The 16,719-nt window shown below is 41.5% G+C and overlaps 1 protein-coding gene across 1 annotated transcript; it reads left to right on the forward strand.

Moving 5' to 3' along the window:
• Positions 1-8,717: 8,717 nt before the first annotated feature.
• Positions 8,718-15,849, forward strand: LOC140578780 (serine/threonine-protein kinase pim-1-like). Its single transcript, XM_072700659.1, has 6 exons — positions 8,718-9,868; positions 10,310-10,404; positions 10,549-10,593; positions 10,680-11,058; positions 11,911-12,087; positions 12,179-15,849. Exons 1-6 carry the CDS (start codon positions 9,769-9,771, stop codon positions 12,274-12,276), a joined length of 894 nt encoding a protein of 297 aa, XP_072556760.1. The 5' UTR covers positions 8,718-9,768; the 3' UTR covers positions 12,277-15,849.
• Positions 15,850-16,719: the final 870 nt, after the last annotated feature.

Below are 16,719 nucleotides of genomic sequence, written 5' to 3' on the forward strand. Positions count from 1 at the left end.
TACTTTATGAATCAGGTTGTCATCATCATTGTCATCAACCACAATAGGTGCACACAGATATCTATATATTTGTGTGTGACCATGAACCTGTAACAACTGGTCTTGCCTGGTTGACATCCTGAGGTACTTGGACCAATAACCTCTGTGTCCAAAGGTACAACCTTAATATTAAAAAAACTAAAATCTAATTAAGAGTTAGCTTTTCAACAATCAACGCACTATTATTCAGTCAGATTTCATGAAGGGAAAGCATGATGATTAGCTGTGGATGCTAGATAGAAGGAAATTAAGTTTACTGATAGGCTTCATCTGTCACATTTCTGCATTAACTGAGGTGAATGAAACTGCAAATTAAATACAATTGTTTTATGTTTACCTGTTTCAACAATATGCAGGTAGTGAGTATATGTCAGGATTAAATTTGTGGACATGAAGGAATAAGAATATGATATACTCAGCTACAGACAGGTGATCTCAGTTATGTGTTCAACTGGGTTGAGATCTGGTCACTTAAAGGATACTACACACAGGAATCGCTACAAAACAAGGTGTTGACATGCTGTCACTGGCCAAAATAATGCAAGATTATAGTTAGATAGTTTGGATGCTTTACTGCAATTATGCTTATTTTGACTTTGAGCATAACAAATTCAAACCATGGCACTAACATGGATATACTGGCATTAGTGCCTTGGTCGCATTATCGTTGTGTATGTAAAGTTACAGTAGATATTGTTTACTGTCACATCTAAAGCCACAAGAGAATAAAAAGAACACAAAGTGTGTTGCTGTCTCAGTACATGTAACTGTATCTGGCAGTAATCTATGACAGTATAAAATCTAACAAACCCATATGTGTAAAAGGCTGCCTGCAGGAGGACTTTAATTATACCGGGTTTTTTTAAAGAACTGCTCCCCGGATGGTTATGTGTTTAGTTTCAGCAATTGGCGAGTTATAGGAGCAGCCATTTTTTCCCACCGTTTCAGTGTGATGAGTCAGATCTTCACCGTTAATCCTTGCAGGGATAGTAAATGAAAAGTGAGTATTAATGATGCTGTTCGATGTAAATGGAAACTGAAATGCGGCAAAGCTGGTAATACTGACCTGTACTGGGGTTTCAGCGCCATAAATTAGTTTAAATACTATTACGTTTAGTTTAGTCTTAGAGCCAGTGTTGACTGTCTAAAGGCTATAAATTTATTGCTGTTCTGTTCAGTAATTACTGGCTGTTAGCCCATTGTGCTTTGCTTCGCTAATTCAGTTTCCTCATTTGGGCATTAGATGGCACCGAAGTAGCATAAGAGCTATGGGAAACAGCTAATCTCGCAAATCTTTAATTTATGGTGAGTTTACCTATGTTGTATGAGACATTGATATTGCTGTATTCATTTACCATTTTTGGATTTATTTGTCACACTACATACTTATGTAGATTATTGAATAATTAGGAGCACATTTTCTGGTATTTCAGAACTATCTGTACATCAGTCCCTAAGTGCCTTTATGAGGATATAAAAGCCATCAAAATTGCCTTCCTGAAGTCTGTCTCTTCAATTCAGTGTTCTAACTGACACTCAGGAGTGTTTCTGCCATATCCCAGAACGTCTCACCCTAGTAAGTCTCCGTGACACCATATGTAATGGCTTATTACCTGTTGTTCATCACTAACCAGTGATGGTCCACCAAGAGAATTCCTGTTAGGACAGAAATCATTTACACAAAGTTTATACACAGACATAATATACATACATACCCACAATGATATAAAAGTCAGCTTACACTGTTTCTGGCACTTTCGGTACAGGACTGCTTTGATGCTCAGGTTCAAATGGCTGTAGTGAAATAAAGCGAAAACCTGTTAAAATTTATATATGTAATACAAATGTTATTAGCTTGTATGTGTAGCTTGATGAATGGGTTGAAATGGAATGAAATTTGTTAACATATTAGTGTTAAATATTACTGGGGCCCAAAACAAAGACATGCTGCATCATTGTTTATTCGGTTTTTATTTATGTAAGTTTACACATTTTAGTTTTCTCTCAGAAACAAGAAGATTCTGCTATCTCTAGATAAATGCTGTTGGCTGCTCTAAAACTTTATTTTTCATTCATTAAAGTGTTTTTGATTCTCCGTGGACATTGTTTGGTTGATACACTTTACACATAACCAAAGTGTTGTAAATTGCACTCACCAGTGTATCAGCTACATCAAACTCTGTGGGTTTTTTGATCACGATCTCAGTGTCAGAGTCAGAAATGTCTGACACTTCTCCAACTGCAAAACACACTACAATTGAAATTAGTATAGTATTACTATAGTCAGACAGAGCTGAACTTTTTAAACAATGCTAAATCTAGGAGAAAGCGAAGAAGGGAAAGCCTCTCTGACACACTGTGATGGTAATAGTTGATTTTTGGCTCAAGGTGGGACTTCATGGGAAAAAGGTCGACTGAAAAGTATTAGGAAAAGTAGATTTTTATGTAGCAACAGCTCCAAAATGGCTTGGAATGAGTTTCAACATGAATCCCAGCTGGTGCAACACCAACATACCTGCACAGCAAATTAAAATGGCTTAGTACTTTTCACCTTACAGACTAGATCATCTTTCTCAGAGAGTTGGAACAACTAGGTACAGAAGTTACTGGCTATGGTAAATCCTGATTATTTACCCTCTTCAAAATCCTGGCATGGATAATGGATAATGATGCAGCTGTAGATCTAGACTCTACATCTTCCTTGGGCTAAACGATAAGGTTTCAAGGGACAATTAATAAGACATTCCACTTCTAAGACGTTCAATTACATCGACATTTCTGAGTAAACTCATAATCTATGTGCTATATCTACTGCATCGTGGGCTACAGTATAAGACTATGATAGCCAAAATGAATACTAAAATAACGAATATTGAATATATAATCGATAATTATATTCGTTTTATTATTTTTCATAATAGCAAATTAAATATTAATTTAAAAGCATTTTATTCAGAGCAACAGTGTTTTTTTGGATTGCGGGTAAGCTTCATGTTCAGCCATGTTTTTGGCATGGAGCTGGGTAATCTCAACATAAAAGATCACGTGATTTGGGTGACCAGATAATCCATGTCAGGGAGGACACTCTGGGCTAGGACAGGAATTGTAACTTACCATTTCAATGAAAAGGACCTGGATTTGACTTGAGCACTGAGTTCTTGCTGTGTGCTGATTGGTCAGTCTCCTACAGTATAATCATGCATGTGTCACTAAGGCTAATGTGAAACAGCTGGATGCGTCTTTCAGTCAAGGAAACAAACCAGTCAAAGCACAAGAAGAGCTGAACTATTTAGCCAAGCACAGGAGCCTTTCCGTTTGAAAGTACAGTAGTTTGTAAAACCCGAAGTAGCTCAAAGTGTCCTCCCTGACATGGATTATCTGGTCATCCTACACGTGATCATATTACGGTAATGTAGTTCAGTGCATTCCTTAGCCGTCAAACCGTCAGAAATATTCTTGCCATTATGTTTGTTACACAGTTTCTATTACACTATCCATCCATTTTCTGAAACCACTTGTTCTATTCAGAGTCGCGGGGGGGTCCGGATCCTATACCGGACGCTACGGGGGCAAAGCAGCGAACACCACAGCATGGGGCGCCAACCCATTGCAATTAGTATATTATATGACTATAAACTTCTATAATATGACTTCTACTATCTATTATATATGGCAAATGTACCTGATCCACCCCCCACCATGTCAGACACTTTCTTACACGTATAATATGGCTGCGTCCGACTTCATGCAGCCGCTTACAGCGCTGGCTTAAAGCAATGCACTCCGGTCCTGACGTTCGTATCCCAGGGAGTTCCGAGGCGGTATCTGCTATTTCTCCTGAATATCATGTAAAGCAGTGAGAACTGATTCTCAGTTAATTTACCTGGTAAAATAAAGTTTAAGTAAATTATATAAATGCTGTAATAGTACACGTAAGATAGTGGTTTATTTATTGTTAGTTATTGTAATCAGAGTGTGAATTACCCCTCCATAAAACAGTCCCCCCAGCTCCAACAGCCTTCAGAAATAAATATTTGCCTATTAGGCTAATATCTGTCTTGATGATACAGTAGATCTTAAAGTACAGCCTAATTTCTAACTCACCTCTTGGTCCTGCGCGCTGCCCTCATCCTGCCATCTTCCTGCTGCCTGCTGACTGTCCTGTACACTGTCCTCATCCTGCCATCTTCCTGCTGCCTGCTCACTGTCCTGCACACTGTCCTCATCCTGCCATCTTCCTGCTGCCTGCTCACTGTCCTGCACACTGTCCTCATCCTGCCATCTTCCTGCTGCCTGCTCACTGTCCTCATCCTGCCATCTTCCTGCTGCCTGCTCACTGTCCTGCACACTGTCCTCATCCTGCCATCTTCCTGCTGCCTGCTCACTGTCCTGCACACTGTCCTCATCCTGCCATCTTCCTGCTGCCTGCTCACTGTCCTGCACACTGTCCTCATCCTGCCATCTTCCTGCTGCCTGCACACTGTCCTGCACACTGTCCTCATCCTGCCATCTCCCTGCTGCCTGCTCACTGTCCTGCACACTGTCCTCATCCTGCCATCTTCCTGCTGCCTGCTCACTGTCCTGCACACTGTCCTCATCCTGCCATCTTCCTGCTGCCTGCTCACTGTCCTGCACACTGTCCTCATCCTGCCATCTTCCTGCTGCCTGCTCACTGTCCTGCACACTGTCCTCATCCTGCCATCTCCCTGCTGCCTGCTCCTGTGCCTCTCCTGCCTTCTGCTGACCACCATTTTCCTTCATACACATTAACAGTTTGCAAAACTGCACCTATACTTTTGGTGTGATGTTCTGTAGCTCAACACTAATATTTCCTACTTACTCTTCTTTTACCACCAAAAAAGTGTCTGATGTCTCCATCTTTCCTTTTCCTCAAAATGTGTCTGTGAATAAAATCTAATCTATGTTTAACAAAACAGTATCTGGCTTACCAGATGAAGCTTCTAAAAATGTCCATAAATATGAAATTGTGGAATGCAGAATCAATACCAGGAAAATTCTAATAATAGGGCTTATTATTTGCTAGTTTTTTTTTTACGTTGACCTTATAGGTTTCACTTATAGTAATGTTTTTTCAGAGCATAACGTTAGACCTTCTTATGCATTAGCATTAGCCTAATAACAAACTACACAGGCTAAATGGCGAATTAATTTCAGAAAGGCACAATTTATTCATGATAAAATGAGAATGAAAACATAGGCAGTTCATCTCCTTGGAAAATGACCGATTTTACCTCACCAAATAAGCCTGGTTTAAATAGAGAACTTAGCTGATCTTACTAGTTAACGTAACTAACGTTGACTGTACCGGTCTCAGAAGGATAATGGCAAGTAATTCAACTTATAAAGACGTCAGCTTGCATTAGTTAGATGCAGCACTTAAACGAATAAATTAAGGTTGTAAAATAACACGTACAGTTTCAACAGGCTAGACTTGTGCTGGCTACTTACATTTACCAATGCACGACAAACAGTACCATGACAGACGAACACAAGGAACAGGTCACTCACTGAGAATGAATGACGCAACCGACAGGCTAAGCTGCTTCTAGCACCGAGGTGGTTAAAATAGTACGGTCCACATTAGGGGTGTCTGAAATCGTTTTACATAAAAATTTCCTACAAGGTGAGGTTCTCTTTTTTTCTTTTACAACAAAAGAAAAATGTAAAGACCTCCCCCCAAACTGCTATTTTTGTCTCTTGGGGGGGGGGGTCTGGGTCTTGATCTGGGGTACTGTACCCCCCAATACCCCCCGTAATTCGAACCATGATTGGTAATGTTGCGCTGCTTTATATGTTTAATCGTCCAGCCTGTGAAGAAGGCATTCAAGTAAGAATGGCATTGTACTCAGTACATGACAATAAAAACTTTGATTCCTTGAAATACATGTATTTGATCTTTTTCCTGACAGCTATCTTTTTACACAGGGCCACTATTATGACTATACACAAAAGTTTATGTTTTTCCACTGCTAACAGTTTGGATCAGGAGTTGGTCATTGTAAAAGAAGTACTGTGCCTGCAGGTGATATTTGTAAAGATTTATCTACACCCTTCTGGCAGTGCTGCCATTGCAGTCAGGTCTCGCAGACTACGAGGAGTAGAATTAAGTTGTCTGGCTTGGTGGCAGCAGTTTATACTCCACCCCTGCAGCTGTGCTCCACGCCACGTCAGCGGCAGACAGACCTAAGCCCAAGTCGGACACAACCACAGTTTCGATTGCTGAGCCTTGGTATCCCGATGTATAACTCATTAACCTCGTAGTTTTGCATGTGAATTCGGACCATGTCTGCACTGTCTGACACGCCCCCATTGGCAATTTGGAGTGTATCGCGCACGTAAACACATTTGGTTAACAAACTTAATATTTCATATTCAGTGTTTTTTTTCCTCCGCAAAAAAAATTATGTTTTATGTAATCAGTAATAAGCAATTTTCGTTACCAAAACACACTAGTAATTTAGCTGTTTAAGAAAGGAAAAGAGTCAAGAACATCACAAAAATGTCATTGCATAGACATATATTTTATTTTAAATATGACCAATAAAGTTAAGTAGCAAGCAGAATACAGGCTCGGTATACAATGAGTTTATACAGATCCTTCCAGACATCATGTGAAACGTTAGAAACCATACTTGCAAATGTTCCTAAACTTAAACTATAGTTGGTCATTGGTTTGTCAGGGCACAGCACACAGTGACAGACGTATCCAGCATTGCGGCTTATAATCCATGCACGCGAATATACACATACATGCACTGATAAACGTGTCATTACAGTTTTGCTGTTTACTTTTGTCTTTTAAAAGCATTCACTCTTTAACGCTAGTTTAACAGGAACAGATTAACCCATTTCTGCTACCCTCCGTAGTGAGGCTAGCTTGCTAGCGTATATAAAACAATGTGAAAATACCAACATTAGAAGACAAGAAACTGCATATTCGATAATACTACTTAAACAAAAAACATCTTAGTTACCTTTATGAAAATCTGCTGTCCATATCCTCTTTTCCAAGTGGGAAACCGAAAAAAAGCTCATGTTGTGGTCCACCTTTCTGCCATTTCTAGCATGTGATTTAGTATGGCAGCCTTTCACACAGCACGAGTGTCCCATCTTACCAAAGAAAATGCCGCACGCAAACCCTCGCTCTTCAGTTGTATACACCCAAAATGGCGATTCCACCCACAATACACTGCGGCTATAGCGAGTGTGACATCAGCTGACAAAGACCGATTGGAGCAACTTTGAAATGTTCTCCTAGAATTTTTGAAACTTGACTTTTATGTAATTTGTATCTTTAAACCCTGAATTTGTTTTATCGTGAATTTGAGGGCATGGAAAAATAGCAGTGAAACTGCATTATAGAAAATTTGAAGACTGTAATTCAGAGGTAAAAAAAAAACATGCATATTTCCAATGCATAGATATTCAATGTTAGAATTTCAGTGGCATATAAAATTCAAATTGTGATGAGACAGAGTTACTTCCATACCTTTCATGTGTCACACCGCACAACAGGAACTGGGACCTTTCAACTCGTAGCTTAAACTCCACACATAATTACACCGCCACGCCAAAACAACGGAGGATAAATAATTAAGTCGCTTTGTTAGTTAATAATTTATTAGTTATTTGGAGGACCAATCGGTCAATACGGGACACAGCCACTTTATTTATATTTTACTTTACTTACGACCTGCGACATGTTTATGATTCTTATTACATCTGGCCAGCAGATCGATCTTTCGTTTCTCACAGAATAATACATGATGTAACGTTATCCCGCTAATAAGCTCTGGAACATTTCATGGCTGGCACCGGTGTTCTGTCGATATACAGTATGCTGCCTTGTCGAAAAATGCTACCGTAGTGATAATCGATAGCCCTAACCCTAACCCCCCAAAACCCCTAAAACCCTTACCTTAACCCTAACCACTAAAACCTAACCCTAATCCCAAAACGGTGGAACTGCACATGCGCAGAAAGGCTCGATAGCACGTCTCGATAGGTAGTATTTTATGACAGAACACCTGCAATATTGGACAACAGTGTATTGGTTATTGATCTAATTTTCCGATGCAGAGATATGGAGACACGGGGGCTCCGTAGTGTTACTATACATGTGATACACACTCATAATGTAATTAACAAAGCGTTATATTTCCAACTTCATGTCTGTTGTTTTCAACTGTTGAATCAATATTAACATGCGCATAAGTATTAAGTAACAAACCGTTTTAAGACCTGTTTTATTTGTTTGTACGTTGTATATCTGTATTTTAACAAAATAGATCATATATACATACGTTTTATGAGTTTGCATAAATACAAAACGATCGTTTTCACGGCCTACAGAAAAGAGCCTTCCGTTCGCTGTTTTCCCGAAACAGCTATGCTTTCTAGGGCAGGGACGCTTTATTCGGCGTAACACCTGCAGCTGATGGCGGAGCAGCAGGACGAGCTCCAGGCTGCTGAGTGTCTTATGACTGACTGCCTCTCCACCCTGCAGCGATGTGCTTTAATGTAAAGGCAAACTGCCCGGCACCGACAGGAGGATGAGTCATGTCAACCAGTGAAGAACCAGCTGGAGCAGAAGTGTGATATCCTACTGCTCAACACCGTAGAGCAAATGCTACGCTAAGCTGAGGATGTTTTAATGAAATGTGCTGGTTAAATGAGAAAGACGGGCTGCCGTGGGAACTTCATGCTTTGCTGTAACGTTGTGAAGATGCGCTGTATACATAAAATTGAATTGAATATTATGTACAGTACTGTATTGTGTTATATCGTATTTGAATTATACACACTTCAGTAATTTTATTGGTGCGGTACTGTAATTTGAAAAGCGTTTGAAACAACTACTGTGGTTTTAAATCATCAATAAAATGAAGTAAATATATAGCGATCAACGCTGTCCTTATTTGAATGTAATAAATATACAAATGTGAATCAGATGGTAATCTGTCTAAGACATAAATAAACAGAAAAAAACCGTAATAACCATCATTCGCATATAATGATCAATTTCACCCAGAGAAACGTGATCATTACAAGCGATGTCCAGCGTATTTCCGTTCAGCGGAACAAGATTGCCTTTCGGTGATCTTTTTTCAATCATTTTTGTTAAATATTCCCACAAATTAGCCACGTACGCTGTTTATGACTGGGCCAGAAACCTTTGACTGCATTTCGTATGTGATCGGTTAAGTTGTTTCTGGGTTTTAATCATAGCCGATCAGAACCGCAATGGCGGATTCCATGTCACTCCGTGATTTCTGATCGATGTACTAGTTGGAGATACTTTGAGCTTTAGAAGGAATGAACCACCGCTTATTAGAGGACAGATAACTAACAATTATCAATTCATCCATATTCAATAGTCGTGCATGTGTTTAGACTACAGGGAAACCGGAGAACCCGGAAGAAACAGACGGGGAGAATATTCAAATTGACAACTAATTATATTACTGCTAAATAATATATTCAAATATCTTATTTATTTTTCAATTTTACGACGGGGGGAGTGAGGGGGCCTCTGGGCTGCAGCCCATGTAACCCCGTGCATGATGCCGTCCGTTGTTCTAAAATCAACAATATTTGAATGATGCTCATCCATCCATCCGTAACTGGACAGCATCTTTTGCATCTTGCTCGGTATTGAGAAGGATCTCTTTGCTCTTACGATCGATTACTTTTTGGTCTAGAGCAATAATGGACAGGAAACGCTCCCGCTCCGATTCTGATGATCAATCTCCAGCGAAAAAAAGGAGGGAGAGTTCGGAAGTCCAGAGCACCGGCGATCCCCGCAAAGGTTTGTAGCAAAAGATGATTGCCTTTTCATAGGGAATGAAAATTACACATAAGAAAGCCATGTGATTCTCTTTAATAAGGCTTACTGCAAGAACAGATGTGAACACTGTCCTGGACTTATAGATTAAACAAATTAATGCAACAATTGATTCTTTGATTGATAAAAAAAATGTCGCTGAACGTTTGAAAAGCAAACTTATACCCAAATTGGTTCAATACTGTAGCTCTTTTGATTCTGAACCCGAGCTTACTCTGACTGCAGCATCTAATAGGCAAACTAATGATAATACTGAATTAAAAGGCCATGTTCGTGATAGGCATGTGGTAAAGAAATATTAATTCATGCTATTTAAAGTTAATAGTGAAGTGTCTGCAACTGTGTTATCCTGTAGAAAATGCTGTATGGACTCTTTTTCTGAAGTGTACCTGCTTAATGTTGTAGAACATTTGGAGGACCTGTACCTCGAGGGGGAACTGCTCGGAAAGGGTGGTTTTGGAGCAGTTTTCGCCGGCATTCGCAAGGCCGATGGCTTCCCAGTAAGTCACCAAACGGTGTAGCCGTGACATGCAAAGTAATATCTCTCCAGAGATCCCTTTTATTACACCGGTTACAGGCACCTATAAGAGGCGATGCCTTCTCAATATGCACTACACTAAATTTGCGATTTTTTTTCCCTCTAGGTGGCCATCAAATATGCCAGGAAGAATTATAAGGAGCTAGAACTGGTAAGTGTTTTCAGTCATGGAGCTGGGTTTATTTGGAGGAATTTCTGCCTAAATATAATATGTATATCCTGCTCTCCCATTCATAGCCTGGAATTGATGGGCCCATCCCATTGGAGGTGGCACTGATGAAGCTTGTTAGCCAGAAGTCATCCTGTGCTAACGTGCTCCAGCTCATCGACTGGTTTGATGGACCACAGGACTATATTATGGTCCTGGAAAGGCCGGACCCATGCCAGGATCTCTTTGACTTCTGCCAAAGTGAAGGAGGGATCCTGTCAGAGGGTGTTGCCAGGCAGGTGCTGGTGCAGGTGCTCCAGGCCTTGCATCACTGCCAGGAATCAGGTGTCTTCCATCGAGACCTGAAATCTGAGAACCTCTTGATCAACACAGACACTCTGGAGGTGAAACTCATTGACTTCGGCTGTGGTGATATCTGGACAGATTCCCACTACACAAAATATTCAGGTCAGTGAGAGAGGCTAATTAAAATCCTGTCAAACTAACCCCTGGTTCAACAGCAAGTAGCGGGTAATCCAGTGCAGTGTTTCCTCTACCATTATATTAGGGGGCATTTAATTTAATCTAATTTAATTTTCTATGTAGCGCCAGATCACAACAGAAGTCATTTAAGGTTACCTTTCCTATAGAACAGGTCTATACATTGTCCTTTTATTAAACTAAATAGCCTTATGTTATTTATCGTATATACACAACAGCTTGTCATTTTTGTCTCTACACGGTCGCACGTTTATAATTCTCCTCTGCTCTCTGTATCACGCATGGCGGAGTTCCGCCCCAATGCACGGCACAGTAACGTGCGCACACACACAGGTGAGCACACTCCGACCAGCGGACAGAGAGCGCGCCTTGGAAAATATGTTGCATCAGCCACCTGAAAAGCAGACAATAAATCAATAAATGGGCCAGACGTTTCTGACTTCCCATATCAAGAGGCTCTAGAAATGTTCTTCTAGAAGCCCAGAAGGATATACTGCATTGACAAAAGCTGCACACTTTGTGGATAATTGTCATAAAAAGAAATGTTCTGATGTTTAGTTCAGTTGTTATATCGACTGCTGTCATTAAAAGAAACGCATGAACACCATGAATCCTGTCGGTGTCCGTCTGCCCCACCCACCCCCCAAGCTGTAAACCTAGGGGAAACACTGCAGTGATTAAGTAATCTGGACTTGTGATAAAACTCCCTGCAGGGGAGTTGGATTTGTGTTCTTGAGTCCTAACCTAACTCGTTTCAGTAAAAATATCTAGGTTTATGAAAGATTTTGTGAGTTTATGAATGATTTTGCTTTGTTTCAGGGACAAAGGTCTTCGCTCCCCCAGAGTGGTTCCTGAAGGGGCAATACCTAGCTGGCCCCGCCACAGTCTGGTCTGTGGGGGTCACACTATTTATATTAGTGTGTGGTTACTTGCCCTTCCCCAACAAGAGGGCAATCATCTCAGGCTGCCTGGAATTCCCCCCATGGGTCTCTCCTGGTGAGCAGCTTATTTTTCATCCCGTGACTTGACTCTCCTGATAGGAAGTGTTCTTTTCTGACTAACTATGTGCCAAATTATTCTCCGACAGGCTGCTGCAGTCTGATCCGCCGGTGCCTGAGGCGCAAGGTTGCGAATCGGCGGACTTTGGAGCAGATTCAGCGCCATCCTTGGCTGCAGCGGAAGTGACACCATAAGTTTTAGTTTAGTGACTACTGGAGCTTTGTCAGTCCCTGCTGTAGGTAGTTGTAGCATATAGTTCTGTTTTTATTTTAGTTTGTTTTTTTAGTTTTTTGTGTTTGGTGTATCGGACGCGGGTAGACCGCATTTTGCGGTTGAGCTGCATGTGGGTGCACTGAAGACTAGGTTAGAATGTAGAGAGTTAGGCAGTAAAAAAAGCAGGGAAGCTCCAGTTTTCACTTGTCCAGCTCTATTTTGGGTTGAGCGTCCTCTGTGGACTTAAGGATAAGGCTACAACAGGGGGATAGTTTAGTGTCAAGTTCCAACAGAGGACCACATCAAAGCAGCAGAAGAAAAGGAAAAGCAAACAGCTAAGTCCTTCAACCATTTTCTCGTTGTCCTGATAAATAATTTTTGATATTAATATGTTAGTGATGGTTTACTTGCTGTAATACTACAGATGCATGTAGAGGACCAATGCAAGGCAGCAAAAGAAAAAAAGCTAAGTCCTTTTCCTACTTTTCACACTTTCCCTTTGTCCTGATGATCCACTAATTTTCAATGCTAGAAATTAATGATATCTGTCTTTTCTGTCCTATCCAAGGTCCAACAGAGGACCACATCAAAGCAGCAGAAGAGAAAGAAAAGCACAAAGCTAAGTCCTTCAACCATTTTCCCGTTGTCCTGATAAATAATTTTTGATATTGTTAGTGATGGTTTACTTGCTGTAATACTGACTTTTTTGTTTCATTCCAATCCAGGCTGCAACAGATGCATGTAGAGGACCAATGCAAGGCAGCAAAAGAAAAAAAGATAAAAGCTAAGTCCTTTTCCTACTTTTCACACTTTCCCTTTGTCCTGATGATCCACTCATTTTCAATGCTAGAAATTAATGATATCTGTCTTTTCTGTCCTATCCAAGGTCCAACAGAGGCAACCCCGCCTCCTCCTACAGGTTCCGGGCGGCGTAAAAAGAAGAGACGCCGGGGAAAAGGGGAGGAAGCCGCCCCGACGCTCTTCCTGGGGGCGTGCTACCTCGCCGCAGCGCCTCTTCCAGCGGAGGTTCAAGAGGAGCCCCTCCTGGTTCAGCCAAGGAGCACCCTGCTGGCCGCGTGATGGCGGCGCCCGCCGAGGCGCCCCCTGCTGGCCACATGCCCAAGGCACCCGCAGAGGCGCCCCCTGCTGGCCGCACGCCCGCGGCCCTGCCTGAGGCCGCTCTGCCCGCGGCCCTGCTTGAGGCCGCCTCTCTGCACGTCCAGCCCGGCTCTTCTGTCCTGCCCGCGGCTTCGGCTGCTCCGCCCGCAGCTCCAGCCACGTCTGCTACCCTGGCTCCGTCTCTACCTGACCCTGTCCCTACTCCAGTCTCCCCAGCACCGGTTATGGTCCCCGAGGAGGTCCCGGACTATGCGACTGACACTCCTTCCTCCGGAGAGGAGGATGAACTCGAGTGGGACCCCTCAGGGACCTCTCTAATGACTCTGGGTCCCTCGCCATGGCATGGGAAACCCCACCTATCTGTGTCCAAGAAGGGGAGGGGACATAGACGTCGGGCCGGGGTCCTGCCCGCCCTGCCCCCTGGCTCGCCCTCGTGCGCCTTGGCTGGGGCTCCGGGGCTGCCTCGGTGCCGGTTCTCGGTCGGGTCCTCGGCTAAGTGTCGGCCGCCTCCGGGCCCCCCTGCTCCGCCTGGGCGTCGGACGGCGCCTTCCCCTGTCATTGTCGATACTGTGTGAGTGTACCTGTCCTGTCGATTGTCTTTAATAAACCCCATTCTTCAGTTCAACCTGACTGCTCTCGCCTCTCTCACCTGCTCGTCACTCGCCGATCATGACAGTTGCCTGTTATTTTCTGCTTGTTTTCTGTATTTAGTCCGCGTTCAAGTCTGTTTCCCCAGATCAGTCATTGATGTTTTGTGCCGTGTTTCCTCGTCTGCCTTGAATAAACCCCGTCTGCCCGTAATTACGGCTCGACTGCTCTGTCTGCCCGCTCGTCTGCACTGCGGACGTAACACTTATATGACTCATGTAGGTTCTTCCAGAGACACATCATTTGTTACTTTATGAATCAGGTTGTCATCATCATTGTCATCAACCACAATAGGTGCACACAGATATCTATATATTTGTGTGTGACCATGAACCTGTAACAACTGGTCTTGCCTGGTTGACATCCTGAGGTACTTGGACCAATAACCTCTGTGTCCAAAGGTACAACCTTAATATTAAAAAAACTAAAATCTAATTAAGAGTTAGCTTTTCAACAATCAACGCACTATTATTCAGTCAGATTTCATGAAGGGAAAGCATGATGATTAGCTGTGGATGCTAGATAGAAGGAAATTAAGTTTACTGATAGGCTTCATCTGTCACATTTCTGCGTTAACTGAGGTGAATGAAACTGCAAATTAAATACAATTGTTTTATGTTTACCTGTTTCAACAATATGCAGGTAGTGAGTATATGTCAGGATTAAATTTGTGGACATGAAGGAATAAGAATATGATATACTCAGCTACAGACAGGTGATCTCAGTTATGTGTTCAACTGGGTTGAGATCTGGTCACTTAAAGGATACTACACACAGGAATCGCTACAAAACAAGGTGTTGACATGCTGTCACTGGCCAAAATAATGCAAGATTATAGTTAGATAGTTTGGATGCTTTACTGCAATTATGCTTATTTTGACTTTGAGCATAACAAATTCAAACCATGGCACTAACATGGATATACTGGCATTAGTGCCTTGGTCGCATTATCGTTGTGTATGTAAAGTTACAGTAGATATTGTTTACTGTCACATCTAAAGCCACAAGAGAATAAAAAGAACACAAAGTGTGTTGCTGTCTCAGTACATGTAACTGTATCTGGCAGTAATCTATGACAGTATAAAATCTAACAAACCCATATGTGTAAAAGGCTGCCTGCAGGAGGACTTTAATTATACCGGGTTTTTTTAAAGAACTGCTCCCCGGATGGTTATGTGTTTAGTTTCAGCAATTGGCGAGTTATAGGAGCAGCCATTTTTTCCCACCGTTTCAGTGTGATGAGTCAGATCTTCACCGTTAATCCTTGCAGGGATAGTAAATGAAAAGTGAGTATTAATGATGCTGTTCGATGTAAATGGAAACTGAAATGCGGCAAAGCTGGTAATACTGACCTGTACTGGGGTTTCAGCGCCATAAATTAGTTTAAATACTATTACGTTTAGTTTAGTCTTAGAGCCAGTGTTGACTGTCTAAAGGCTATAAATTTATTGCTGTTCTGTTCAGTAATTACTGGCTGTTAGCCCATTGTGCTTTGCTTCGCTAATTCAGTTTCCTCATTTGGGCATTAGATGGCACCGAAGTAGCATAAGAGCTATGGGAAACAGCTAATCTCGCAAATCTTTAATTTATGGTGAGTTTACCTATGTTGTATGAGACATTGATATTGCTGTATTCATTTACCATTTTTGGATTTATTTGTCACACTACATACTTATGTAGATTATTGAATAATTAGGAGCACATTTTCTGGTATTTCAGAACTATCTGTACATCAGTCCCTAAGTGCCTTTATGAGGATATAAAAGCCATCAAAATTGCCTTCCTGAAGTCTGTCTCTTCAATTCAGTGTTCTAACTGACACTCAGGAGTGTTTCTGCCATATCCCAGAACGTCTCACCCTAGTAAGTCTCCGTGACACCATAAGTAATGGCTTATTACCTGTTGTTCATCACTAACCAGTGATGGTCCACCAAGAGAATTCCTGTTAGGACAGAAATCATTTACACAAAGTTTATACACAGACATAATATACATACATACCCACAATGATATAAAAGTCAGCTTACACTGTTTCTGGCACTTTCGGTACAGGACTGCTTTGATGCTCAGGTTCAAATGGCTGTAGTGAAATAAAGCGAAAACCTGTTAAAATGTATATATGTAATACAAATGTTATTAGCTTGTATGTGTAGCTTGATGAATGGGTTGAAATGGAATGAAATTTGTTAACATATTAGTGTTAAATATTACTGGGGCCCAAAACAAAGACATGCTGTCGTGTGCACTATCATTGTTTATTCGGTTTTTATTTATGTAAGTTTACACATTTTAGTTTTCTCTCAGAAACAAGAAGATTCTGCTATCTCTAGATAAATGCTGTTGGCTGCTCTAAAACTTTATTTTTCATTCATTAAAGTGTTTTTGATTCTCCGTGGACATTGTTTGGTTGATACACTTTACACATAACCAAAGTGTTGTAAATTGCACTCGCCAGTGTATCAGCTACATCAAACTCTGTGGGTGTTTTGATCACGATCTCAGTGTCAGAGTCAGAAATGTCTGACACTTCTCCAACTGCAAAACACACTACAATTGAAATTAGTATAGTATTACTATAGTCAGACAGAGCTGAACTTTTTAAACAATGCTAAATCTAGGAGAAAGCGAAGAAGGGAAAGCCTCTCTGAC

This window comes from Paramormyrops kingsleyae, chromosome 16 (assembly GCF_048594095.1).
Source record: "Paramormyrops kingsleyae isolate MSU_618 chromosome 16, PKINGS_0.4, whole genome shotgun sequence".
Classification (NCBI taxonomy): Eukaryota; Metazoa; Chordata; class Actinopteri; order Osteoglossiformes; family Mormyridae; genus Paramormyrops; species Paramormyrops kingsleyae.